The sequence below is a fragment of the Poromitra crassiceps genome, assembly GCF_964638095.1.
Source record: "Poromitra crassiceps genome assembly, chromosome: 2".
Taxonomy (NCBI): Eukaryota; Metazoa; Chordata; class Actinopteri; order Beryciformes; family Melamphaidae; genus Poromitra; species Poromitra crassiceps.
Genome location: NC_139624.1, coordinates 49,970,243 through 49,997,471, shown reverse-complemented (window position 1 = coordinate 49,997,471; position 27,229 = coordinate 49,970,243). Strand labels below are relative to the sequence as shown.

The 27,229-nt window shown below is 43.7% G+C and overlaps 1 protein-coding gene across 1 annotated transcript in view; it reads right to left on the bottom strand.

Annotated features, from left to right (window-relative positions):
- The window catches only part of tmtc1 (transmembrane O-mannosyltransferase targeting cadherins 1), a 270,267-nt gene extending 243,279 nt beyond the window's left edge, over positions 1-26,988 (bottom strand). Inside the window, exons 1-2 of the mRNA XM_083662385.1 lie at positions 26,597-26,988; positions 7,821-7,998 (exon numbers count right to left, since the gene is read on the bottom strand). Of these exons, the coding sequence (XP_083518511.1) occupies positions 7,821-7,998; positions 26,597-26,904 (486 nt within the window). The 5' untranslated portion in view covers positions 26,905-26,988. The remainder of the gene's footprint in view (positions 1-7,820; positions 7,999-26,596) is intronic.
- Positions 26,989-27,229: the final 241 nt, after the last annotated feature.

Below are 27,229 nucleotides of genomic sequence, written 5' to 3'. Positions count from 1 at the left end.
AGTGAATAAAGGATATAGCATTGGAGTGAATAGAGGATATAGCATTGGAGTGAATAGAGGATATAGCATTAGAGTGAATAAAGGATATAGCATTGGAGTGAATAGAGGATATAGCATTGGAGTGAATAAAGGATATAGCATTGGAGTGAATAGAGGATATAGCATTAGAGTGAGTAGAGCATATAGCATTGGAGTGAATAGAGGATATAGCATTGGAGTGAATAGAGGATATAGCATTGGAGTGAATAGAGGATATAGCATTGGAGTGAATATAGCATATAGCATTGGAGTGAATAGAGGATATAGCATTGGAGTGAGTAGAGCATAATAGCATTGGAGTGAATAGAGGATATAGCATTGGAGTGAATAGAGGATATAGCATTGGAGTGAATAGAGGATATAGCATTGGAGTGAATAAAGGATATAGCATTGGAGTGAGTAGAGCATAATAGCATTGGAGTGAATAGAGGATATAGCATTGGAGTGAATAGAGCATAATAGCATTGGAGTGAATAAAGGATATAGCATCGGAGTGCATATAGCATATAGCATTGGAGTGAATAGAGGATATAGCATTGGAGTGAATAGAGGATATAGCATTGGAGTGAATATAGCATATAGCATTGGAGTGAATAGAGCATAATAGCATTGGAGTGAATAGAGGATATAGCATTGGAGTACTTTGAAATTTGAAAATCTTCCGGGGCCCACCCAACCCTTAATCATAACTCTGATCAACACACAAGACTAAGATTATGTATTTCCCTATGTTTTTTATATTATATATTTTTTATTGAATTAACAGAGCATGTGAATTTGGGCATAAGGGAAATTAATAATCCATCCACATACAAAAACATTTGGGCAAAATACCCAAAAGCACATTGCCAACATTTTCTCCCCCCTTACAATTTGCATGCATAACACATTTGTTGAGACAAAATGTGATGATCAACAACAGAATAAATCAATTCACAAGCTATTAATGCTAGGCTGTGAAAAATGCTACCTTATCTGTAAAGGGGAGACTTGTGGTACCCACTGAACCAATTTCTATTCGGATAAATTGAGCTGAGAGGTCAAGGAACCCCTTTGAACCCCTCGCCTAGGGCTGTTCGATTTTGCCTAAAACTAAAATTGACGATTTTTTCTCTCAAAACTCGATTTTCGATTTAGATTTTTTATACTATTATACTTCTCTAAACATGTGTTGCCCTGCAGAGCTCTTTTTCCCCCTTTCTTTCCATAAGTGACAATTTACGCTTTTACTCTGAAGGCAGAACAACCCAACTTCCTGTTTTAGCTTGCCGCTGCTATACCTAACTTCCTGGCTGTTGCTTGCTAACTTGACACTGGTGGATTTGCGTGTTCCTCCGTGACATAATTATATTAGCAGTGTCTAAGCGACCACCCATGCTCTGAGTTATATCTGTACTAGAATAACACAAAGTCACATCAGGAATGCGGGGAACTGCGATAGCAGTTAGGGGGAAATTCAGACACACAGGACCAGGTGAGTCAGGTGAGGCTGCTAACTTACAGCCATGAATACAGCCAATCTATCAGTACTCGGTGGCCTCACGTGTTGTTTTGTTATTATGTGAACTGTAAAGGCAACGTTTCATCGTCCGGTGATAACGTCTGTGTTCGTGTGCGCGCATGAGTGTGTTGTGGCAATCGTTATCTTGTAGGCTACAGCCCGCAGTGCAACAAGCTGCGCTCAGTACTCACTCTGTGCTTTTTGGTCGGAGGTGTTGAAATAAGTCCATTGCGCTGCTGTCTTTAGTAGCCAGTATCACAGCCTCTAGAGAGACTTTACAGCGGGGAGAATGGACAAGTAGCAGCATGCGTACATGAGACAGAGCCGCCCGCCGTAACGTAATTACCCTAGATGAAGTGTAAATCGATTTCACGATTTTCACGTTTTTTACATCGTCCTAACTAATTAATTCGATTACGATTCAAAATCGATTTATCGTGCAGCCCTACCCTCGCCCAAATCTAACTTGTGTTTGGAGCGTTATCTAGCCCCCTTCCCAACAAGCATATTATGCTTGGTAGCAATACTTGCTATTGTTGCACTCGTCTTCCGGTTCAGGCAGCATCACATCAGGAAGCACAGAGGTAGAGCCGAAATCTTAGCCTAGCCTAGCGAACATTTTATAAAGTCAACGTTAGTCACGCTAACGTTAAAGTTATTATGGGTTCCGGGACACATTGTGCGGTGCGTGGCTGTCACAATACATGGAAACGCCTGAACGAGTGTTTTGTTCATCGGCCACAAAATGGCAATGTCCCTGCACTCCAAGCATGTAAAATATAACGCTACACTACACTATAGCAAGACTGTCTGAGTGAGAATGCTCTTCTAAACACATCGGCTACTAATATATAATTATTTTTCTGCAATCATGAGATTAGATCGGTAAAAAGTTTGGACAGACTGCTTCATTTGTTCATCATCCCGAGTCCCGCAGTGCTGACAGCGGTCAGCGTGCGGACTTGCTGCACTCGTCATGTCGTGCAGCCGGACACACAGAGAGCATAATAGCCACCTACAGCCCTCGTCACAGATAAAGAGAGAGGGAGAGAGAAGCAAACTATTTTTTGCAGATCTCAAAAGCAGGTAAACCACTGTTTAATTAGTGAGAATGTCAGAATGATGTCAGAAGGAGGAGAGCAATGAGCGTTTCGTCAGTGCGTCTTGCAGCCTGGCTTGGGGCGGCTGGGTGTCGTGATGTGCTCTTCAAAGTGGAAATTCGTTCAATTAGCAACACATTAAGTTCTGAGCTTTTCAAATTTGTTTCTGCTGGTTTTATTAGACTATTTCTGACACCTGCAGTAAGATAATTCATTTGAGAATTGTGAGCGTGAGGATGGGTTTTTTCCTCCGTATTTCCCCCTTCTGCAATGCGTGCAGCTCCTATCATAGCCTATCATCATAGCCTATCGGAGGAATGTTTTTGGTTCTGCTGGATGATTCAACAGCTTGTCTTTTTGTTTTGTTAATGTGTTTTTTTCTGCTTGTAGATGTAAAAATCAACGCTTTCTAATGAAAATAATAAAGTATTTGTTGTGGTAATTGTTTAATGGGGCACAGACAGTCAAGTCAAATAGCCCATTTTGCTCGCATTTTCTCTACAACAACGCCGCCGGAAGAACAAAGCTGACTAAGTCTGAATGCGGAAATGAACCGGAACGGCCCAGGAAACTCGTCTATAGCATTGGAGTGAATAGAGCATATATCATTGGAGTGAATAGAGATGTAGCACTGGAATGAATAACACACCTAGCATTGGAAATTAATATAATATGTAGCTTCAGGGGACATTCACACCAAAAGCGTTTTTTTTCAGTCAGAACGCTATGAAAATCATGTCGAGGGCGCTTCCATTGTGCACAAAACACAGCGCACGGAGCGTTTTTTTTGCGCTTTGTTTTATTTTCCCCTGCAGTCGCGCGCACTAGAGTTGAGCACACAATGACCACATGGACGGTAGCCAGCTGGTTTTGTCTGTTTGATGTTGTTCACTGTCAACATGAAAGCCAGATTATTGCCAATTCTGGCAGCAGCGAGGTTGAGGATCCCTCTGGGAGGAGAAAATGTAGGAGTAAAAAGACGAGCAGCGTGCTTTTCCTCCAAATGTTCAACTTTTTCAGCTTTAAAACGCCCAGAGCGCTCTGCCAAAAAGACGAGACGCCACCAGCGTTTAAACGCCAGGTGCGTTCATTAAAAGAGGAGCACGTCTAGCGCGTCCTTACATAGAGAATGAATTGCAGAAAGACGCTGGCAGCTCCAAAAACGCTTTTGGTCTGAATGTCCCCTTAGTATGGAGTGACTAAAGGACATGGAACTGGAGTGAATAGAGGAAGTAGAAAAGAAAATGGACAAGAAAGAAAAACAAAACAGCATGTAATAACAAGTACCAGGCCGCTGTGCATAGCAGCAGCAGCAACACCAGACAAAAGAAAAATCGGACAAGCAGACCCTGAAGAAAGCTCTGGGAAATGTCATCTACAGTAGCATCTAAATCAATCTTAAATCAACTTGAGCATAATTAAAATCTTTATCCCTGCATCCCGATTTAAAATGCACATTTTAAATTGACCAAAGACATCAGCAACCGGCAAGCGAATATCCACAGATGGATCGCCCAAACCTGTAGGCCACTTTGCCGCCAATTTCACATTGTATAGTGAGTATATACTGTACTGTATGGTATAATGATGCACACAGTTTTTCCATTGATCCTAGCTGAGCTGAACTGATATGAGCGGAGCAGATGTTCCACATTCGCTAGACTTCCCGTGACGTCTCTGCATGCTGCAAAGAACAGGACATAAGAGTCAAAAGGGAATGTGTGGCAGAAGGTGCCATACATGAGGTGTGATCAGTGCTGTGTGGTGGTGGGGGGAAAAGGTGAGTAAACTATAGCAGCTTTCTCACATGTCACACCTTCATAAAAAAGGTGGATAAACTCTAAACTTCAGTCGTGCATATATATACTGTACAAGACTAGATATGAGACTAGAACAATCAACAATCAATATTCAATTCATTTATTGAAGGTTTTGAGTTGAATTATGTTTTGCAGCCTGGTGGAGGCTGTTATAGCAGCCCATGGTCAGGGTTCATACAGACAATATTATTTCAAATTCAATGACTTTTTCCAGCACTATTTTTTCGTTCATAGGACTCACCGGCACAAAAGTAAGAAACATTTTTCTAAAGCTTTGCATTCCATATCACATATCAAAGTTGTCTTTCCCAGAATATGGTCTGGTCTTCTTTTGTATGATTTGACTTGCATTCTGTCAAACAATGCAAACATTTTATTTATTATCTATTTAGCTTCAAGAACTGGTCGTCATAGCAATGTTGTGATGCCTCATTGTCTGTGCATATTGGCAAGAGAGAGAGGGAGGGAAGGAGGTAGGGAGAGAAAGAAAGTCTGTGCGTATTGGCTTTAGGACCATTCAAGTGGCATGCACCTTAACTTGATCAGAGGGAAATGAATGTCTCGTTTATGACATTACACCAAGTCATTCACTCTTCATTAGGTTACATTTTTGTCTTATCTTAATTGGTGTGTGAAGTCCTTGGTCTGCTCTGTAAACAACGGGATTGACTCAAACTTTTAAAACCCACGCAATAATAAGTGCATAAACGATCAAGGTGAGTAAACTAGGGATGTTCATCAATTATCGAAAATCGATAATCGATCGTTAAGGATTGGAATCGATCCTGTGGCATTTGGATCGATTTTTTAATTATTAAAAAAAATATATATATATATTTATTTATTTATTTTTTTTGGACTAGGTTTGGGTGGAATTCGTTACTCCTCGCCCCACTCCATTGCACAGCCGACTAACGTGAGGTGGAGCTTCATATAGTCTCTAGTTTTCTGGCTGGGCACGGGCCTTTGTGCCAACAAAACTGTTTTAAACATGGGAAATTCACACCGGCATGCGCCGGGGACAGCAGCGTTGGAGAGGAGACACATTGAAATAAAGAGTTCATTGAGGAGAACACGTTGTCTTTCGTATTTTCTGCCATAGGCATTCATTTTGTAAAAAAAAAAAAAAAAAAAAAAAAAAAAAAAAAAATTGAAAATTGAAAATTGAAAATATTGAAAATTTTCTAAGTATTAATAAAATCGATGATCGATAATTGATCGTTAATTTTCACCGATTATCGATTTTGGAAAATTTTCAAAATGAACATCCCTAGAGTAAACGCTATGTTGTATTGAAAAAGGTGCGTAAACGGCGTTTACGTGTCCGTGTCTGTGTGTGTGAGCGTGATGCGTCTCCGGGTGTGTGTGTGTGTGTGTGTGAGAGTGTGATGCATCTCAGTGTGTGTGTGTGTGTGTGTGTGTGTGTGTGTGTGTGTGTGTGTGTGTGTGTGTGTGTGTGCGTGCGTGCGTGCGTGCGTGCGTGCGTGCGTGTTGGCCTTACCAACCAAGCACAATCTTTCCATCTGGCTTCCGAACAGTCATGCTCCTCACTGTATACATCATGGTCATGAACAGATTACTGAAACCATGTCTCACATCTTAAATGGTTGCCATGCATACAAAGGGCTTTACATATGTACTCTGTATCTATGTGGACATAAATAAATCATTTAAATATGTTTATGTGTCTTTATTCCAGTTTTGTCATTAAGAGGCCGATTTTGCAGCAAGAATATTTAATTGTTCGGCATTCAACAGGCACATCGTTCTGGGTAAGGCCGCTTTCGTTATTGAAACAGACAACACGCACGCTCCTACTAGGGTTTAATATGTTTCCCGAAAATGACGCATACCGGGAAACAGGAAATGAAGCCCTCTTTCCTGGGGATCCCCTGGAAATTGGTCGTTTTTTTTGTGTTTTTTTTATGCATCAAGGAGAAATATACCTATTAGTTCCCAACCTGACGAATGTATTATTTGGTGCCATTAATATTTATTAATTAATGCAAAACATCACAATTTAACAAAGTTTTTAGGCTGTTTTTAGGCTGTACCTACAGTATATGTATTAGGCTATATAGTGCCGTTAGGGTTTATATAATTCACTAATCGCCTGGATTGGCGTATGAATAAATCCCTAGGCTAAACATTTTCTTAGAGAGTTGTGGAAACTGCCGTGGAAGGAATGGAGCCGTAAACGCGTCGATCAGCCCGTTTTCACGCTCTTTTACGCACAAGATCAATGCTGTCTGATAACTGGCACCGTGTGCTTTTATATGGGCTGCTGCGCTGCGCTCTGGCGGCTGCACCGCTCGTCTTCCAGCCGTGCCCAGACATCTCCATACCGCATACCGGAGCACGGCTGTATCAGACTATCTCCACCCCTCTGTGCACGGACATCGCCTACAACCTACCAGACCATCATGCCCATTCCCCAAACTGGGGCACACGAACCGAGGACGCACGGCTGGGCTGATTGTCGTTTTCACCGCTGGTGAAGTTTGCACGGTGCTCAATCGCCGTCTCGTAGGCTACTGCATTAACGGTCATGGCACAATCCCCTCAAGCAAGTCAGAAGTGTAGAGAAAAGAAACATCATCGGCTCCCATTTGGCTTTATTTGTGGTAAGCATTTTATGTCATCATACGAGCGTCGGGCAACAAGCGCGAGCGATTGATTGATTGATTGATTGATTCGGTCGACGTAGGTAAAAAGGCATTTTACCTCCGCTAAATTGACAGCCTACGTCAGGTCTCTTTCGCTTTTGACAGCGGCAGGCTGTTTCTTCTTGAGGAAGAATAGCAGGTTCTTGACCTGCCGTCTTGCTGGCCTCGGCTGAAGGACTTGTCGTTGCACGATCTAGATTAAAAAAAGGACTGGCCTAGCAAGGGATGTGTGTTTTGACATTTGTTTCCTCGTCAAGTCACAGCGGGTCCAGCGCTGGCCGGCGGGACTGATGCTGCGTGTGAGGCTTTTGAATGGCGCGTTACAGTAAAGAAAGCGTCTGCTATATTTTTCTTTTTCAATAAACACTCAACATAACAGGGGGCGGAAAAAATATGATGTAAGTCTCTATTTAAGTCGTAGCTTATTGGCAACATCACACAATATTAGGCTATTTTATATAAGGAATTTATTTATCTGGCATATTTTAAACCGGCCACTTGAGCCGGTGACCTTTTAATTTGCCGGCCCACGGCAACAAATACCGGCTAAAATCCGGCAATTGCCGGCTAACGGAATCCCTGGTGTGCGTGTGTGTGTGCGATGCGTCTCCAGGTGTGTGTGCGTGTGTGTGTGATGCATCTCGGGGTGCGTGTGTGTGTGGGATGCGTGTGTGCGTGCGTGTGTGTTACTCACGGCCTCGGTGTGGATGGGGTGCACAGAGAAGAGGAGTGCGGTGGTGAAGGCAAGGCACGCGTCGTGGAACACGCAGCGCTCGCACGTGTGCATGAGTAGGCAGGTCACAGCGCCGTGCAGACACACGTTCACCACATGGAAGTAGAAAGATGTCATGCCCCCCAGCAAGATGTTCAACCTGAGAGAGAGAAAGAGAGAGAGACAGAGAGAGAGAGGGGCAGAGAGACAGAGAGAGAGAGAGAGGGGCGGAGAGACAGAGAGAGAGAGGGGCAGAGAGACAGAGAGAGGGGCAGAGAGACAGAGAGAGAGAGGGGCAGAGAGACAGAGAGAGAGAGGGGCAGAGAGACAGAGAGAGAGAGAGAGGGGCGGAGAGACAGAGAGAGAGAGGGGGGAGAGATCGAGTACTTGAGAATCAAATTGCAATCAGACAGTGCTTGACCACATTAAGCTGATTACATTGATGTGTGTCCAGTGTCCAAATTGAGATCCGATCGCTCTGTTCAGCTGTTTCCCACCGAGGGACCAAGCGCATTGGCTGCCCATGAGATCTGATCGCTCTGTTCAGCTGTTTCCCACTGAGGGACCAAGCATTGGTCTGCTGTTTACACGGGCTCCGTTGTCCGGTGTGTCTCTGCAGTTAGTCGGGACTACAGTTGTCAAAAGTATCGATAATTTGAAACAAATACAATTTACCACAGGTATCAATAGTATCGACACAAAGAAATTGAAACGGATACAATACTCATTTGCAACAGGTATTGATAGTATTGATAAGTATCGATACTAAAAATTGGAAACGGATACAATACTCATTTGCAACAGTATCGATACAAGCAGTGCTTTCTCTTAATGAAAAATCAAAATCAAGCTCAAAGTGTTCTGATAGGCTGATGGCTGATGACTAGAGTGGCAGTAATCTGCTGTGTACGTTTTTAATGGGTTTTATCGGGCCTAGATTATGGAGAAGCGTGCATCTGTCCGTCCATCTGTCTTTGTTATTTTTATGCCTGTTTGATGTGTTGTCAGTTGTCTGGACCCAGGCAAGCGCCATAGAATAGAGCAGTGGAAAACATGGTGACTGTTGTATGCGGATTGAGAACACATTTGCATTTACACGTGTGTTCAATGTGGTCACAATGTGTCCCTGACCACCTCCAGAGGTGGTTTGGCCGATCAAATCACAATCCCGTCCTCAATGTGTCTTTAGTGCATTTACACCTGTACTTTCACGTGGTCAAGCACTCTCCGATTCCAATCTGATCACCCAAAATGCATTTCAATGGCAGGTGTAAAAGAGAGAGGGGTAAACAGACAGAAACAGACAGACTGATAGCTAAATAGACAGGGTCAACCTTATCTAAAATAAATCGCTAAACAATACGGCTGCGAATTCTCCAGGGGAATTTTGAATGTAAATTACCTATTACATTTTCCTGGATGAAGTGATTGCCTCATAAACCTGGACAGAATCTCAATCGCTTTCCTGCAACGCCTGCATTGCAAATGAAAGAGCGTGACTGGCTGTTATAATAGAGAACGTTGGATTCCTGGCATCAAATCACTCTTTAAGATCTTCCAATAGCTAATCCCTCAGTGAGGAATAGGGGCAAGTCTACTCTATACAATTTCACCCAGTTTACCATAATTGGCATAAGACTGCGACAATTCCCCCTCCACCCACACAGAATACCAACACAACCCAGGAAGAGTGAGCCATTAGTTCAGCTTTCAGGCTGTCTTTAGATTTCCTTATGTTTCCTTACAAAACTGCATTGTGGATCCAACCTCCAACCATCAGCAGATTGAATTACGGTTATTGTCTACGGACATTTCTCTCATTATCAAACCATCTTAATGTGATTTTTTTAATGTAAACCTCTGGAAGCCCACATCTTTCTGTGGATCAAAGACTATGCAGACCAGAACAAAACCAAACAAGGAGAGTTTAATGGTGAATGGCTTTTGTGCATCCTAGTGGCTCACCTGGTAGCATGCGTACCACGAAGGCTTGGTCATTCCCGGGGCCGACCCGGGTTCGAATCCGACCCACGGTCATTTGCCGCATGTCATTCCCTCTCTCTCCCCACCGTTCCTGTCTGCCTGCTGTCTTATCTGAATAAAGACAAAAATGCCCCCCCAAAAAAGGAAAAAAAGTGCATGGCTTTGGATCAGAACTCCATATCTCTGATTATAATTAGTTCTAATGGGACGATTTGTGAGCCTTCGTCCAGGCCATTATGTGATGAAGGAGACTCTGTCCTCCAATATCGCTGTTCTGCTCATCATTCAACGCCGAAGACTGATAAATTGCAAAATCTTGCAGAGAAAGCATTAACCCTATCTCACCCTGACCTTAATGCCGATCTGTCCTCATATAGCCGACGTGCTTCCTGATGCTGACTGAGGTTAATATGCATTTTAATTGGGCGGATTTCCCCCTGGTCCACGAGGTGAAGGCTTCAGAGGGGCCGGGGTTCAGTGTCTCAAGGACATTTTGACAGGATGGCTGGCAGCTAATAAGACACACACACACACACACACACACGCACACACACGGATCAAACCGGTGACCTTTGGGTGATGGGTGAGTGTGTCTAACCAGCAGGCTTCCCTGCCCCCTCTCAGGTGAATAACAATGAGCCTGGAGCAGCATGATTGTGGCTAAAATGATAATCCACATATTTTGCTACAAAAACACAATCATGGTGATTAATCCTGGCCATTGAGTGTTTTTTTGTGTGTTTTTTAGTCCAAGTGAAATGAAATGAAAAGTTTCAGTGTTAATTCTGGAAACTGAAACCACAACATGCCACAATAATATGCATTACTCGTGCCGGTTTTCGATAAATCTTTCAATTCAGTTTGCAACAATGTAACTGCAACTGATGGATTTTGTTTCAAAATGAGTTATCCTAGCCACCACCATTTGAAAAAAAGTTGATCTATGCACAAAATGAAACAACAGTTATAAAAGAAGAGCAGGTAACAAGTCTTTTGAAGCAGAGACTTACCAGAGGGGTAAGTGCTAAAGACAAGACAGTTTACTGTGTCACAGTAACCTACATTTGGACACAAACTACCATACCACACCATTCATTTTGACTTATCTGAACTGACCTACTACACCCACCCACGCAACAACAAATCTTTCAGATACCTCGTTTTCTAGCCTGATTGTTACATATTTATTCATTATTTGCATACAGCCATATCTCCACCAAACCTGATGCCATCAGATGTGGTTCTCCTAAGAGATTAGGAGATTATTACTTTGGAAATACACTCATTTATTAATTATACATGAGATTATCAGTACGTTAAAGGAAGGCTTTGCCGATTTTCAACCTACTTTGTATCATTATGTCAAGTCAAGTCAAGTTTATTTGTATAGCCCTAAATTCATAAGCATGTCTCAGAGGACTTCACAGAGCATGTCTAGCTAAATCTATCTGACACAACAGTAACAATTACAGTAGTAATAATAACATGATTGAACAATCATATGATAGAGACAGAAAGAGAGGGAGAAAGGGGGAGGGAAATGTGGGGGAGATAGCAGGGAAAGAGAGGGGGAGGGAACAGGTGAATGTGGGGGAGGAGAGAGCAGGGAAAGGGAGGAGGTGCGGAGGGAACAGGAGAATGTGGGGGAGGAGAGAACAGGGAAAGGGAGGAGGTGGGGAGGGAGCAGGGGAGGGAGAGCGGGGGGGATGTGGGGGAGGAGAGAGCAGGGAAAGGGGGGAGGTGGGAAAGCAGCAGTGGAAGAGGGGAGGAGAGAGCAGGGAAAGGGAGGGAGCAGGGGAGGGAGTGCGGGGGGGTGTGGAGGAGGAGAGAGCAGGGAAAGGGAGGAGGTGGGGGGGAGCAGGGGAAGGGGGAAGAGGAGAGCAGAACAGATAGAATACACAGCAGCTACTCAATTCGCCCAGCCATCTCGCTGCAGCGGCACACTGGAACCAGCAGCAAAGCGGCCAGGCCAAATGAGCAGCAGCTCAGACAATCTGACTACTCTAGCCATTAACCTGAACTAACTAGAACACAAGGAATCTAGCTAATCTACAACCTAGTCTGCCCTGTCCTACTCTAGTCTGATTTTAGCCTAAACACTATAACACTCCAGTTCAGAGGATTCCAAAGTGTTTGAGGGGAGGCTCAGTGAGTGAAATATTTTTGCTTTCAGTTATAGTTCAAATTAATAGTTTGAATAAGAGTGAAGGCAACTTCTTCGTCAAGCTTTTTCCATGCTTTTTCTGAGAGAAGGTCCATGGTCTCAGATGTCGGTAATATTATGCAGATGTGCAGCCTTTACCTTGTCTTCATGTTTTCCTGCACAGAGAGCTCTGCCGTTTATTCCAGGCACTGCAGTGTTAAAATTACACAAAATGCGTCATTCTGGAGATTCTGGACGCGGAAGTGAACAGATGTTCTGCTCTAGGGTGGCTGTTCCAACTACAGATTGTTTCTTTTTATTTTCTCTGTATGCACACATCCACGGAGAATCACATCAAGAGCCTTAACAAGCATTAATGAGCCATACCAACTGGCGGGGCAAAGTTTCTGCAGGCAGACGAACAGAGATTTCTCAATGCAGAAAACATATAGAGAAGGTAACACTCTCCATCTGCTTAAATGTTACCGAGATTATAATGATACAATGCAGGTTGAAAATCGACAAAGCCTTCCTTTAACAATACTGTGCTATTATGCAGATTGTATAGAAAAGTAACTGAAGATATATAAACTACATTCACAGATGTTTTGAAAATTCATTTTAAAACACGTTATATAAAACTTCATCAGCCAGTGTAAGCACTGGTGAAAGTGGGCCGGAACCGTCCGGAACTCAGTTCCGTTAAGAAATTCTGTGCCTGAACGGCGTTCCTGGAAGACACGCAGCTGTTGTCAATCAAAATCCGATTGCGCTGCTGCTCGGCTGTCTGTCCATACTGCGTTATTTCGAAACCCACATAGGTTAAGCCAAAACCACGCCCTGTGCCCGCCTACGCAGCAGTCAAGCGCCGGGATTGGCCAGGAGCAAGTCTTTTGTCTTCTTTTGACAGCTGGAATCTCCCTCACCACAACCACTGCACAGCACGCAGCCCAGCGATTTCATGAACCAACTGAATTGCTCTTGAGAGCGGACATTGAAATGAATGATGGTCACATACCTTCCTTAGTGTATTAACGCTATTGAAAACGTAATACAAGCTTTTAACACATTTCCCACACCACAAACACTGCGCCCAGCCCAGCGATTTTACTAGGCCTAACCAAATTGCTCTTGCGCGGACATTGAAAATAAATTACTGTAATATATTAACGCTAATGAAAACGTAGCACAAGCTTTTAACACACAAATGATTTTTAAACATATTTATTACAAAACATCATTGTAAAATTCAGGGCTTTAGCCAAAGCTTCAATAACAGAGCTCAGCTGACAGTTGAACTTGCAAATGAAAAATATAAAAAATATAAAATTAAAAATACAATAGGCTACAGCATAGGCCTAGCTTCTTCTTTTTTTGGCACAGCTATTCATTCCCCCCAGTCCAGCAGTTTGTTCCAGGCCAGTGAAGTCCCAACAATCTACAAAAACATGCAATAATATAAAATCATAGATACAAAGTTGAATCATACACAATCAATAAAGCCAAAAGTAAATGGTTAGCCTTCCCAATGGCCAAGGGCAGCATCTGTTATTCTGGCCTCATAATAAGTACTGAGGCGGTGGTCAGAAAGTCAAATAACCGCAACAACACCAACAACTACAGCAAGGCTGCAATGAGGATATTATTATTGAAAGACAAAATCCTACATCGCACCAAAGCATACAATGTAGCCTACCGCGGTTATTCATAATAGTTCACACAGGAGAGAAACAATTTAATTGTTCAGTGTGTGGTAAATGTTTTGGTCAAAAAGGAGAGTTGAAATCACACATGATAGTCCACATAGGATAGTCTGTTGTTGTAATGTTTAAACAGGCCTAAATAATTCACTATAGCCTACATATAGTCAAGTGTTTCTAATTTCTACACCATAGGCTACAGGCATTCAAAAAATGGATGTGTGTGTTCAGGGATGCATGAAGCTGGGGGCGGGAGGAGGACAATATGAAACGATGAAGGTTGGGGTAGTAGGCTATAGTTCCTGTAAGAAATTCAAACCACTTTCACCCCTGAGTGTAAGTGAGCATATGTGGCTGCTTACAGTAGCGGCTGGTGCATTTTTGTCCAGGGAGGGCTATACCAAATATAGGCTAGGGCTGGGCGATATATCGAATATACTCGATGTATCGCGGCTTGTGCCACGTGAGATGTAGAAATGACTATATCGCGAACATTCAAGTATAATTGTCACGCATTGTTTATAACTTAAGCCGCCGGCATGACTCGCTTCACATTTCCTCTTGTCAGCTCTCTCTCTCAATACAAGGGAGAGCTCTGTCACACTCAAGGGAGGGGGAATCACATGGATACGTCAAACGCGTCAAACCGCGTCACACACCCGTCCCCAGCAACCAACCCAAGCAGAGTGGCGAAACATGGCCGCCTCCAGACAGTGTGGCTGACTGTTTCAAATTATAACAAAACAACCACTATTGCAATTTGCAATACATGTCCCGCAAGGTTTCTGAGATTAGGGGAAAGTCTGAGCTGGCGTTACGCTAAACCAAACGTGGGGAGGAGGCAGCGGATTTGTTTAGCGTTAACGTTAGCTGTTGTGTGGTGGCTAACGTTAGCTAGCTGGTTGTGGCTACCTAGTAGTTCAGCAGGCAGCGGTCCACAAGCTTGTTGTGACCAAAATCCCAGCATTTAAAGCACTTCTTCATACTCCCAGAGCTGGCGTAAACCATAGAGAACCTCATGCATTACTCAAAATGAAACGTCCAGGGTTTGTGTCTCCAAAAGCAACCGCTAACGTTACATGCAAGGTAACGTGAAGCTAACGTAGCTAGCAACGTTACCTTGCATGTAACGTTAGCGTTAGTTGCTTTTGGAGACACAAACCCTGGGCGTTTCATAAAAGTCAACATCACATTGGCTCACTCAACTCACTCATTGTCTTTTCTTTAATCTAGAGGCATAATTTTTCAGTCAAAAGTGAGACGACACAGATATGATGGTGTATAGTGAGGCTTTCCATGCCTCACTATAGAACTGGCCCTAATGCAAAATTCAGACAGCTTATATGTTGCCATCATGCCAATACGAGTCTAAATTGCCTTTTATGTTTTATCTGCAGACTAAGCAGCTAGGCTTTCGGTTCTATAAAAGCCATTATTTTTTGTATTGACTATTGAGTGATACACTTTACTAAAACAATCATATTATATCACAATAGTGATGTCAGATTTGCTTAGGTCAGAGCTATGGAATATTAAATCATCCATCTTTGCTCACAACATCTGCCCTTTCTTTCTTCTTCTTTTTTACCCCAGGTGTGCATAAAATACAGGTTAAGAACTTATGGAAAAGTCATGGAAATCCATTGGTCAAAATGTGTATGAACCCTGAAGGGTTAAATTGAGCATTCATGAGAGATTTCAAAAATATCGAGATATATATCGTGTATCGCGATATAGCCGAAAAACATCGCGATATTCTTTAGAGGCCATATCGCCCAGCCCTAATATAGGCCTGGACAATGGGGTTGAAATCAATATGATAATCATAAGGATTATTCTCAATATCAATATCATATGTTTCACGTATGCAAAATCAGTGTTCATCTCATTGAACTGAATGGTGATGTCAAACAAACCTTACATTTTCAAATAATATTCCTGCCATACCTAATTTGATCAGTTTTTAAGTAACATTTGCTTGTCATCATCAATTTAGACAGCAGAAATGTCACTATTAAAATAACTTCATATCATCACGATGATTCTACTGAAAGACAACAAACAATAATAGGCTATTGAATTATCATCCACTCCAGCCCTAAATCAAGCAAGTAGTAACGGACGTTAGCCTACTAGTAGCCTACCTTCTGAATCATATGGGTAACAGATTAGTAGGCATATAAATCACGGAGCAGATTACAGAAATAGACAGTAACCTGGTCAGCAGCCCTCTGATCTCTACATCAAACTTCCCTTTAGCATCCATATTTACTTGAAAAGCACATGGCATAAACACTTTGGAAGAAGGACTTGCCACAGCATGTGAATGAGTTACATTACATTACCTATGAGGAAAGCACGTTTGTGCATGCAAATAGAGAGTCCGTCAAGAATGCATTGCCGTTGCTCTACCTGGCCCCACCTCCACCTGGTCGCTAGATACCAGTGCCCCGAATCGCCCCGAATCCCTTTGTTTTGAGAGCAAACAGCGCATGTGCAATTTACACAGATCCTGGCTTAGCACTGGTGGAAGCCGGAAGTGCCCGGACGGCGTCCGTGGCAGAAAGTAGTTGACCCAAAACAGTACACATGTAGATCATTATGAATCTACATATTTATTGCAGATTATATAGGCTACTCACTATCTAATATTCACCTCGCTCATAAAAAAAAGATATAGGCTTTATATATATATATACGTTTTATTTCCCCCTCATTCATGTGCGTAGGTGGGGCGGCGCCCTGGCGCCCTCTAGTGGCCGGCCGCCACTGGCTGCTTGACAACATGCAGACTGACATTTGGAGATCCATTTCCAGCAGGCAGATCCCTGCACACACAGTGGTTCTGTTCACACTGCAGCTAAAAGCCTTCCAATTCTCTCTTTTTTTCCTTCTTTTCCCCCCATTGTTGCCTTTGTTAGATTGAGAGAGACAGGAGAGGGCGATGAGAGTGACATGACCAAGGTCCCGAGTCGCATCTTTTCAAATAGCACTGGACTACATGGATTGGCTAGCCGAGGCACGCAACCTACAGTACGCTCAAACCATCATTTGTCAGTGTTGCCATGACAATGAGTAAATCTTACATCATTCACCTGAGACAACTGTTGGAATTTTGACACCATGACACTAGCATAGAGGACAACTAGACATAATAACAATGGAAAGAAAGAAAAATAGATGACTTAATTGGTATTTGTGGAAAACTCTCGTAACTCTCGTAACGGGACAAGCCCCATCTTTTATTGTCACACGAACACCACAACACATGCATGCGGCCACAACACACTCATGCTGACGGTGGCCGGTGAAAAGTGTCCTCTGCATTTAACCCATCCAGGCATGTCCTTTCCTCCAGGGGGCAGGCCAGGAGCAGTGGTCGCTTTCTCGTACAACGCCCGGGGACCAACTTCGGATGTTGTCGACGATCTGATCTTCTCCATGTTTTTAGTGGGGGGGTTATATACGGAGGAACCCCCTGGGGGAGCACGGGGAGAACATGCAAACTCCACACAGAGAGAAAGGCCCTTACGATGAGATACCCCACCTGGGCAGTAGGCACTGAAGATATGGGGGGGAACACAACCACAGCGCCCACAGTGTCCCAGGCGAGAATCGAACTCAGGACCTTCTGACTGTGAGGCGACAGCTCTACCACTGAGCCACCGTGCCCCAAGAGGAATGATTCAATCAATCAATTTTATATTTATATAGCGCCAAATCATACCAAGAGTTATCTCAAGGCACTTTACAAATAGAGCAGGTCGAAGACCAAGCTCTTTCAATTTAGTCAACTCAACGGTCCCGGAACAGAAACGCATTTGAAACAAGCAGGAGAAGTGTAGCAGGTGCAGAAACAGACGTGACATCTTCTGTTATCGTCTTTTTGACATCATCTGTCAGATCATATCGGTATCAGATACGGTTTACATCCTGGAATAGATATGAACAGGCATGCAAAAACAAATATCAGACAGGCCTGTGGTGCGAACGCAGCCAGTGAGACAGACGCAGTGTCCTCTGTGGCAGGAGAGGTGAAGGACATGAGATAATCGAGCTCTCTCTCTCTCTCTCTCTCTCTCTGTCTCTCCGTTTACTGACCAGGCATCAGCAGCAGACAACATGCTGTCCTACTCTGATGTATTCTGCTGCGGTGGAGACTGGGCCGTGACCCAAAGGAGGGTCGTGACCCAAAGGAGGGTCATGTGAATATTAAAAATAGGTTTGTTAATTATTCTGGTTTGAAAATTTGCATCAGCAGTTAAACCTCCCAAATCCCATGCAATGTAAAATAGACTGAATAGAATACCACAGGCCAGTAGGACAGTCGACTAAAAACTAGGGATGTGATGATTGATATGCTTGATACGCAATATGGGGTTCACGATTCAATACAAGGATACGATGAAATAAACAACAAGGTCTGACTGTGCAGAATTATATTTATTTCTGAGCCACAAATCTTTCTAGCAATAGCATTGGCTTGCTAGAATGTAAACAATTTAACAAGAGCAAACTTTTAGACCATTTTACTTTACCCCCCTGCTCCCCCATCACCCATGTCCCCCTAGCCAATATTGCTACCCACCCCTCGAATCCCAACTCTACCACCTTCCTATCCCTAGCTACGGCCCTTTAACCACTAAACTCACCTAAACATCCATGATAGGGATGCCACAGTGTGGACATTTTCCCACCGGGTAATAAACACGTGACAACACCAGTGTTACCGGTGCCACCATAAAGAAAAAAGACAAAAAGCTCTGTAACAATAGGATTGTTAGTTCCTGCTAGTGCATGTTGTTCCGGGGACAATAACAGTGAGACACCAGTCGGATATCCTCATCATGCAGATAGACTAGAGCGAACGTTACGTTATATATGTTGATAATAAAGGTTTTAAAGTAAGCAAGAGTCTATGCTTTAACCGTAGGGTCATAGAGACAAGACGGAGCAGAATGAAACAAGCTCCTCTGCTGTCCTCACAGTCCAGACATACTAACGTTAGCTTGGACGTTCAGTCACAACTAGGGATGTTCATCAATTATCGAAAATCGATAATCGATCGTTAAGGATTGGAATCGATCCTGTGGCATTTGGATCGATTTTTTAATTATTAAAAAAAAAAAAAAAAAAAAAAAAGTTTTTTTTTTTTTTTTTTTTTTGTACTAGGTTTGGGTGCAATTCGTTCCTCCTCGCCCCACTCCATTGCACAGCCGACTAACGTGAGGTGGAGCTTCATATAGTTTCTAGTTTTCTGGCTGGGCACGGGCCTTTGTGCCAACAAAACTGTTTTAAACATGGGAAATTCACACCGGCATGCGCCGGGGACAGCAGTGTTGGAGAGGAGACACATTGAAATAAAGAGTTCATTGAGGAGAACACGTTGTCTTTCGTATTTTCTGCCATAGGCATTCATTTTGTAAAAAAAAAAAAAAAAAAAAAAAAAAAAAATTGAAAATATTGAAAATTTTCTAAGTATTAATAAAATCGATGATCGATAATTGATCGTTAATTTTCACCGATTATCGATTTTGGAAAATTTTCAAAATGAACATCCCTAGTCACAACACTGGTTGCCTCACAACTCATGGCTGCATCTGACACGAGACAACTTTTCAGACGCCCGTGGAGACAATCTTTCTCAAAAGAAACTAACGTTAGTGACACATCTGGAGACTTTTTCTGACATGGGATTTAACATTACCAGCAAGCAGCAGTAAGCAGGCAATGACTGAAGGCTGGGTAAGTCCTCCCTCCTGCTAGCAATGATGCTAAGTTAGCATCGACTTTTCGCTGTGGTAAAAAAAGAAGAAGCACATTTCCAGAGATGGCCCACAGTGACAACAAAATGCACACACAGGCTTAGCTAAGGGTCTTACCTACTGTACATGTGTATGAGGGCATAATTTGTGTTCATAAGATGTATAGTGTTAACTAACATTAGTTGCTGGTCTCACCAGAACAGTGGAGCCACACTGCAGCCCAGAGGGAGCGCTTGTAATTTACCCTGGCGCACACTGAAACTGCAGAGTTTTCCTTTCATTTATTCCTCCATAAAAACAAACGGTGTTACCGGTGGGCATGTTTTATAAACGGTGTATTCCCCACTACCGTGTAACACCGGTAACACCGACTACCGCGGCAAGCCTAGTCCATGACTGAGTGACTGACTGACTGACTGACTGTCCTGACTTTTCCATCTTATGACCTCGCCGTGGTTAAAATGTAATTGAAGGTAGTGCAAATAATATAATTTGTATGGAGACCCTGTGAAACTGTGATGGTCAAGCATTGCATTACTACAGCAGAATAAAATGAAGCAAATATCGCATTAGTTGGGTTTTTTTTTTTTTATCATGATTTTAGTTTTTATCATGATTAATGGAATACATTTAGTAGCAATATGATTATGCACTTTAAATGTGCCTGGCTGCTATCGATATGCTCTTTAAATATGCCGGGCTGCTATAGATATGCACTTTAGTGCAGTGTATTATTGATTGTATTATTGCCGTTTAACTGGTACAGATGATTTGTCTGTAATTTGAATGTGTCTACATCAGGGGCACTCAATTAAAATTCAAAGAGGTCCAGATAGAGAAAATTTCCTCAAGCGAAGGTCCGGAACATTGAGCTTGCGTTATGATTCAGTGCCATTGAACTTAGGCTACTTCAATGATTGCAGTAGCCTAATGGTACAATGTCTGTATGTAGTCAATGACTGACTGTTGAATCAAAATAAACATCAACAATGTTTATTTACAGTTTTCATATTTAACTGGATTAATTATAAATAACTAGCCTACACTAATAATAAATACATGTTCTTTTCTCATTTCAAGTAAAATAATGGCTGCATTTAGAAATAACACAACAGAGTGCTTTGGAAAAACGTGCATCTTAAAATAAAGTGCTTTAATTTTAGAAAAATAAGTTCCCCCTTCTCTTCCTTTTCTTAACTCTTCACATTTTATCAGTCAGGCTCTCAGCCAACAAACCTCCTTTTCTCTTGATAGAAGTGAGCTCCCACTCTGTCTGTATGTCTGTCTGTCTTTCTATCTATCTATTGGTCGCTCGCAATGCAAACTTCGCATGTCGTTGGGCAGTGAATGTGTGTGTGCCCTCAGTCTGGATTTGAGTGTGTGTGTGTTTGCTCATGTGGCGCTTCCATAGACAGCTGGTCAGGATCGCATCACACTTCACGAGACAGACTGGTTTTGAACTGCTCATGAGACCAATGAATGAACATGAGTCTGCCTGCTCTCAGTGCTCTGGATTAAAACTTAAGCTTTGTTTTCGCGGTCTACTCGTTTCTTTTGAGCACGCGATGTGAAATTACTTCTATCTCTCGCATTTCTCCGAGTCTCGCCTCTCCTCCGTCCGTCCGTGTGTCAACTCTCCCGCAGCAGCAGCAGCTGCAGGCAGAATCGATTCGCTTGTTGATTGGCTGAGTAGCATCACATGTGATGATTTACAGCGCATGCATTGGTCTGTGAGCTTCCTGACAGATAAACCAGTACCGTAAAGGCTAGAAAAGCATGTGCCGGTTAAAATAGAAATTCTCCGTGAAAATGTAACTATTCAATGATTTGTAGGTTATAGGGCTCGGTCCGGATAGGACGGCGTCTGGGTCCGGATGCGGACCGGAGTCCGGACTTTGAGGATCGCTGGTCTACATGTTACAGATCTGTCTACACTACATGATACAGATTTTCACGTTTGTATTATATATTGACCACACCTACTAAAAACATTGTGAAATGTGTTAGATAAGCAGTCTTGAACACAGGCCAAAGACAAAGTTGAAAAAGTGACTCAGAGGAGAAGCAGAGTAGATAACTGCATTTCTTGGTTGACAAAATGAAAACACTGCACAGACTTTTGACTTTTTTCCAAAAGGGATAAACTGCATCGTCTGAGTCAGCCAGAGAGCTGCTGGCTCCTCTCCTCTGCTCTCATCTCTCCTTTGCCACCAGGAGAAGATCCCTCACTTCTCATGTCACCTCCTCCTGTTTCTATTTTAATCATGGCCTCTCTCTCTCACTCCCTCTCTCTTTCTCTCTCTCTCACTCCCTCTCTCTTTCTCTCTCTCACTCCCTCTCTCTTTCTCTCTCACTCTCTCTCTCTCTCTCTCTCATCTTCTCACTGCCATTCACAGCACACATCAGCGCACGCCGATATGAAGGGCCTTGAGTGCGCTTTGTGAGTTTGTCTTTTTACTCTGTGTGTGTGTGTGTGTGTGTGTGTGTGTGTGTGTGTGTGTGTGTGTGTGTGTGTCCTTCACCTTGAGCATATCTCCGAGGCCCTGCAATAATGATCGCTGGCACAGAAACAGAATGCTATACTGACTGCACAGTCTCCACAGGCACATTACTGAGGTGTGTGTGTGTGTGTGTGTGTGTGTGTGTGTGTGTGTGTGTGTGTGTGTGTGTGTGTGTGTGTGTGTGTGTGTGTGTGTGTGTGTGTGTGTGTGTGTGTGTGTGTGTGTGTGTGTGTGTGTGTGCGTGCATGTGTGTCTGTGTCTGTCTACCCATGTGTGAAGCAGACAAAATACATGTATAATTGACCCTGAGGGCACCGGTGTGAGTGTGTGCATGAGTGTGTACCCATATGTTCCTTTGCATGATTGCGTGCATAAAAAAGAAAGAAAAGTCTGGGAACCCTTTAAATTACAGTATAGGCCATTCATTGCACAGTAATGATGAGACACATTAAAGGAATTGACTGAAATAAATAAAAGCCAATAGAAAGAGCTTGTATGATTACATGACTGTTATTTTCCTACATAGGTTACTTAAATTATTTAATGTTTGACTGATATTAAAGCTTGAAATAACACCGAATTCCTTGCGTCCCCACTCCCCAGCAATACACCCGCCAAGTGTGAAGTAGATTGGACGAACAATTCTCAAGACATGCGAAGGAGACACACACTACATGCACACTACAGTACTAGGCAATCTACTATTACCTCATACCACAGACCTGTACGGTCGGGAATCATGTATCCTAATAAAAAAACCATGACAAACTAATTCTCATATTTAAATCAAGGTGTGTTTTTTCTGCAATGTAGGCTATAGTTGAAAATCAAAGTGGCATTCTGAGGAGGGAAGAGTGTGTGCGTGCGAGAGGTGTTGGAGAGAGAGTGACATCCATGCTGTGCGTAATGTATCCAAACGAGGATTTCCTGCACTGTGCGGAGAATACTGTGTGCACCCCATAGTGCTCAGGCCGGCGTAGTGTTTTTTTTTGCGCTAAGACCTGCTATTAGGTGGCGTTAAAATTGAGAGCACCCAAGGCCCTTTTTTCTAACACATTGCGCTGGAACAACTATTTTGGCATGGGCAACGCCCAAATCTGTGTTTACGCTCGGAACATTGCGATGGTATCTTCGCCAGAGCGCAAAATGACACTTGGGGGAGGCAGATGATAGGCTAAGAGGCGCACGGACACGCCTGGGCCACACCTACACCTCTGTCTGCGCTTAGATTCCAGCACAAAACTGGATGGTGGAGGCAGCGCCGTATGACGATAGGGCCCTTAGTGTGCTTTCTCACTGGCACCCCAGTAACGTTCCCGAGCACACTTGTCCCCAAATTGACCCCAGTTTCGGAACGTTTGATGGGGTCATAGTCTTCCGTCCGACCTCTCAATAGTTCGACCACTCATGAGTTAGACTACGCAAAGATCCGCCCTATTATTTTAATCTCATAAATCCGACCTCCCAAAAATCCGACCGCAGTAAATTAGACAGTTGCGTGGGACTCCAGAGAGAGAGAGAGAGAGAGAGACGTCTCTCTCTCTCTCACACACACACACACACACACACACACACACACTCCATCTCTCTCTCATTCCGAAGCAAATGCGCAACGGGTCGTGCACGCCACGCACAATTACGGCGTTTTCACAGTTCATAGGGTTATTTCGGTGCCTTGACCAGACACAAAAATTATAGTTTGTTTTGTTTTCCAGAAATTCCAACTTGTTTGGTTCGGTTTCACACCAGCCAAAAAGCACCGACCAAAGTTGCTAACCCTAACCGAGTCAGAGCGCACAGAGAAATGCACAGACTGCTTCTGTTGGAAGTGCTGTATATAGGCGGATTTACGCGAGGTCGAACTACGGGGTATGAAATCCGACAGTCGGAATAATGGCGTTAAAATGGTCGGATTAATGGAGGGTCGACATTATGAGACTACAATGATAAAACTCGCCGTAGACATCAATGGTCGGATTAGCGGGTGGTCGGAGTTATAGTCTGACCTATGGGGTGTCGTACTAACGCGTGGACCCCCGTTTGATGAGTGTGAACGTTGCGTCGTGTCCGGGCGCGCAACGGGGAACCGTGACAGGATCCACTTGAAAAGGTGGTCTGGGGAGCGCTTTGGCGTGCCCGGGAACAGAACACTTGTGAGTGTGAAAGCCAACCATTCCGAACCACATAGACAACACACGGGTGAGGATAAACTCCTGGGGCTCCTGAACAAGTAGCCTATTAACACTAATATTGAATTATTATCCATACGACCATGCCAGATTAATGATGCATTACAGTGTATTAGGGCCATTTTCTGATGCAGTTATGATGTGTGTGTGATGACTGTGATGATATGTGTTATAGCTAATGATACAAGCGTTAGCAAATATGCTAAAGAGCCTTTTCCCTGCAGATATTTTGAAGCTCTCATGTTAAATCATTAGTGATCATTGCTCACTATGAAAGGAACTCCGCCGATTTTCAACCAGCTTTGTATCATTACAAAATCAGTAGTAAATCAGAAAACTGGAAACAGTTTTGCAGACATTCATTTATTTTGACAGATGTTTATTTGAGTTAACGTGTGGACCAGTGATGTCATGCACATTAAATGACATCACTGGTCCACAACTTAAAGGAGAATTTCGTTTTTTTTTAACCTGGAGCGCTCTCCTCACATTAATTATTATCTGACGACTCACCCAGTGTTCTCCGCAGCGTTTTTGTCCATCTTCGGCGTTGTTTTGAGATCAATAGTGTGCAAGCCAGTTCTAGAATGGAGCTCCGTGGGGGCCACGTAGCAGCGTGCTTTTCATCCATGTAAATAGACTGTTTTATTCCCGTTTTCGACCTTTATCGTCATAATCCGATCCCTAAAGAACCAGACTGCTATTCTCCCCCGGACCAACTCTCGTCAAGTCCCGCGAGACTTTCCTGCCGCTGGCCTGTGGACTGACTTGACGAGATTTGGTCTCACTGACCCGACAGGCGGAAATGGGATGCCTGTAACTACCGCTGAAAAGAGCCCGGGGGAGAATTAGCAGTCTGATGGTTTCTTAGGGATCGGATTGTGACGATATAGGTCAAAAACGGGAATTAAACTGTCTATTTACATGGATGAAAAGCACGCTGCTACGTGGCCCCCACAGAGCTCCATTCTAGAACTGGCTAGCACACTATTGATCTCAAAACAATGCCTAAGACGGACAAAAACGCTGCGGAGAACACTGGGTGAGTCGTCAGATAATAATTAATGTGAGAGGGCTCCAGGTAAAAAAAAGAACAAAATTCTCCTTTAACAGATACCTACTCAGTGGCTCTATGTGCGCTATAGCCAGCGGATAGTGCTGTGCAGTGAGTAAAGACAGATGCTATAGCCCATGGATTTTAGCCTCATCGCTAGAGCGTCTGACTCCCATGCCAGAGGTTCGCCAGAGCTTCTGAGTTCGATTCCCAGCTGCAGGTGACACACAATGCAGGTCACATTAATTTGCTCACTATGAGTGAAATAATCTGATTGGTTGAATTGGCTAAAGAGTGCGAGCTGACCATGTTGTTTTTTTATTGTTGTTTTACTTTTTGCCATAGGCCTACTACAGCACAATTTATAGACCACATTAACACGTTTGCATCAATAAGCTTCAATTTTGTACATTTTCTTTATTTTTGAACACTGTGTGGGCTGCTCTCGTTTTCTCATGCAATAATTGGAAGATCATATTGTTATTGTATTAGGCTATTTATAGTAAAGTTTCCACCCTCCCACCCTGTTCTGGATCCTCGCCTGGATCTTAACAGAAATCAGCAGCAAACTGTGTGCAGACACGCCCCACAGAGAAACCAGACCAGTTTACGGATTCATCATGACACATTTTTCAGCTGTTTCTCCAACTTTTATCGCATCACCCATACTGTATGGCAGGCTACAGCAACACACCTCCAACCGCACTTCAATGAAAGTAAAATCCCACAAAAGCTGCGCAACAACAGTTAAACTACATTAACCACGTTTGTTTTTTTGTTTTTGTTTTGCTGCGAGTTATCTGAATTCCTTTTATCCTTTATCTGAATTCGCATTATTAAAACAATGCTGCGAGGAGAGAGCACGGGCTATGCGTCGGCAAGTTCACTGCGCCACTGGCCATGCAGCCGAGCACTGGAGCAGCTCTGTTAAAACTCATTCATTATGTGAATGTTTAGTGTGCGGATGCATGCAAGTGCAAGGCATAGTCGCGAAAGCCTCTAAGCTCTAACAATAATGTTCCTATAATATTCCTATAAGGAGTTTTAGTGCGTGTTTGGTGCTCAATAGTGAGTTTAGTGACATTATTACCGCACTTGTTATGGCATTCGTATCTCTCATGATGCCGCTAACATTCATAGCAGCCTATAGTCCCTTTCCCCTAGTTGAGAATTATATGGAGATCCATTTGCATTACCCTTCTAAAATAGCCTAGTATATGACTGCTACAACAGTTTGTTTTCCATAAGGGGCGTAATCAACTGCATGACGTCAGCCTTAATTGGATGTTCACGGGGCTTTCACGCAATAGTTGGCGGTTGTCTTTTCACCTAAAGAATCTTAAAATAATGGACCATCCTTCTTCGCAGTTCCACATGTTAGGAAACCAGAGAGTCGTGCGTGGGGGGGAAGCAGTGAACTTACTTGAAGGTGAGGATGCAGAGCGGGCGGTAGGACTTGTGGCTGGTGTTGTCCGCCATCCTTTTGCCCCAGAAGTCGTTGCTGAAGACGCTCCTGAAGCTGGAGCTTGGGCGGACGTCGGGGTTGTTGCTGATCGCCCACACGTCGTCGTGCACCAGCTCCCCGTGCAGAGAGTTTCCGTAGCACAGCGCGCACAGGGCGACCAGCACGGCGTAGCGCCCCGCCGCCCACATCACCTCCGGCCGGACGGACAGTACCCGCAGCCGGCCCGGGACTGGAGCTCTCTTCTCCCGGTATCCCGGCGCTGTCATGCCGGACCCGGCTTGTCCCGCTGCAGCTCCGCGGGTCCAGGGAGAAAGCTGCTGGGTGCACCGGAGGACACGTCCATTCCGCTAGGTAGGTAGCGGCTGTGTGCTGGGAGTAGTGTGTACTGCGGGGGAACTGTGTGGATGTGCTGCTGTGCTACCTTCAAGTGCAGTCGGGAAATATGGGGTTGAAGAAGAGAACTCAAGGATCAACCTCGACGGCACTGAAAAATTAAGACAATGCGGAAGTGCCTAAACCTGCATTATTTCTAACTAGTGCAGTGCCCGTTCCCCCATGCCCCACCCCGTGGGCGCTCCCCCCCCCACACAC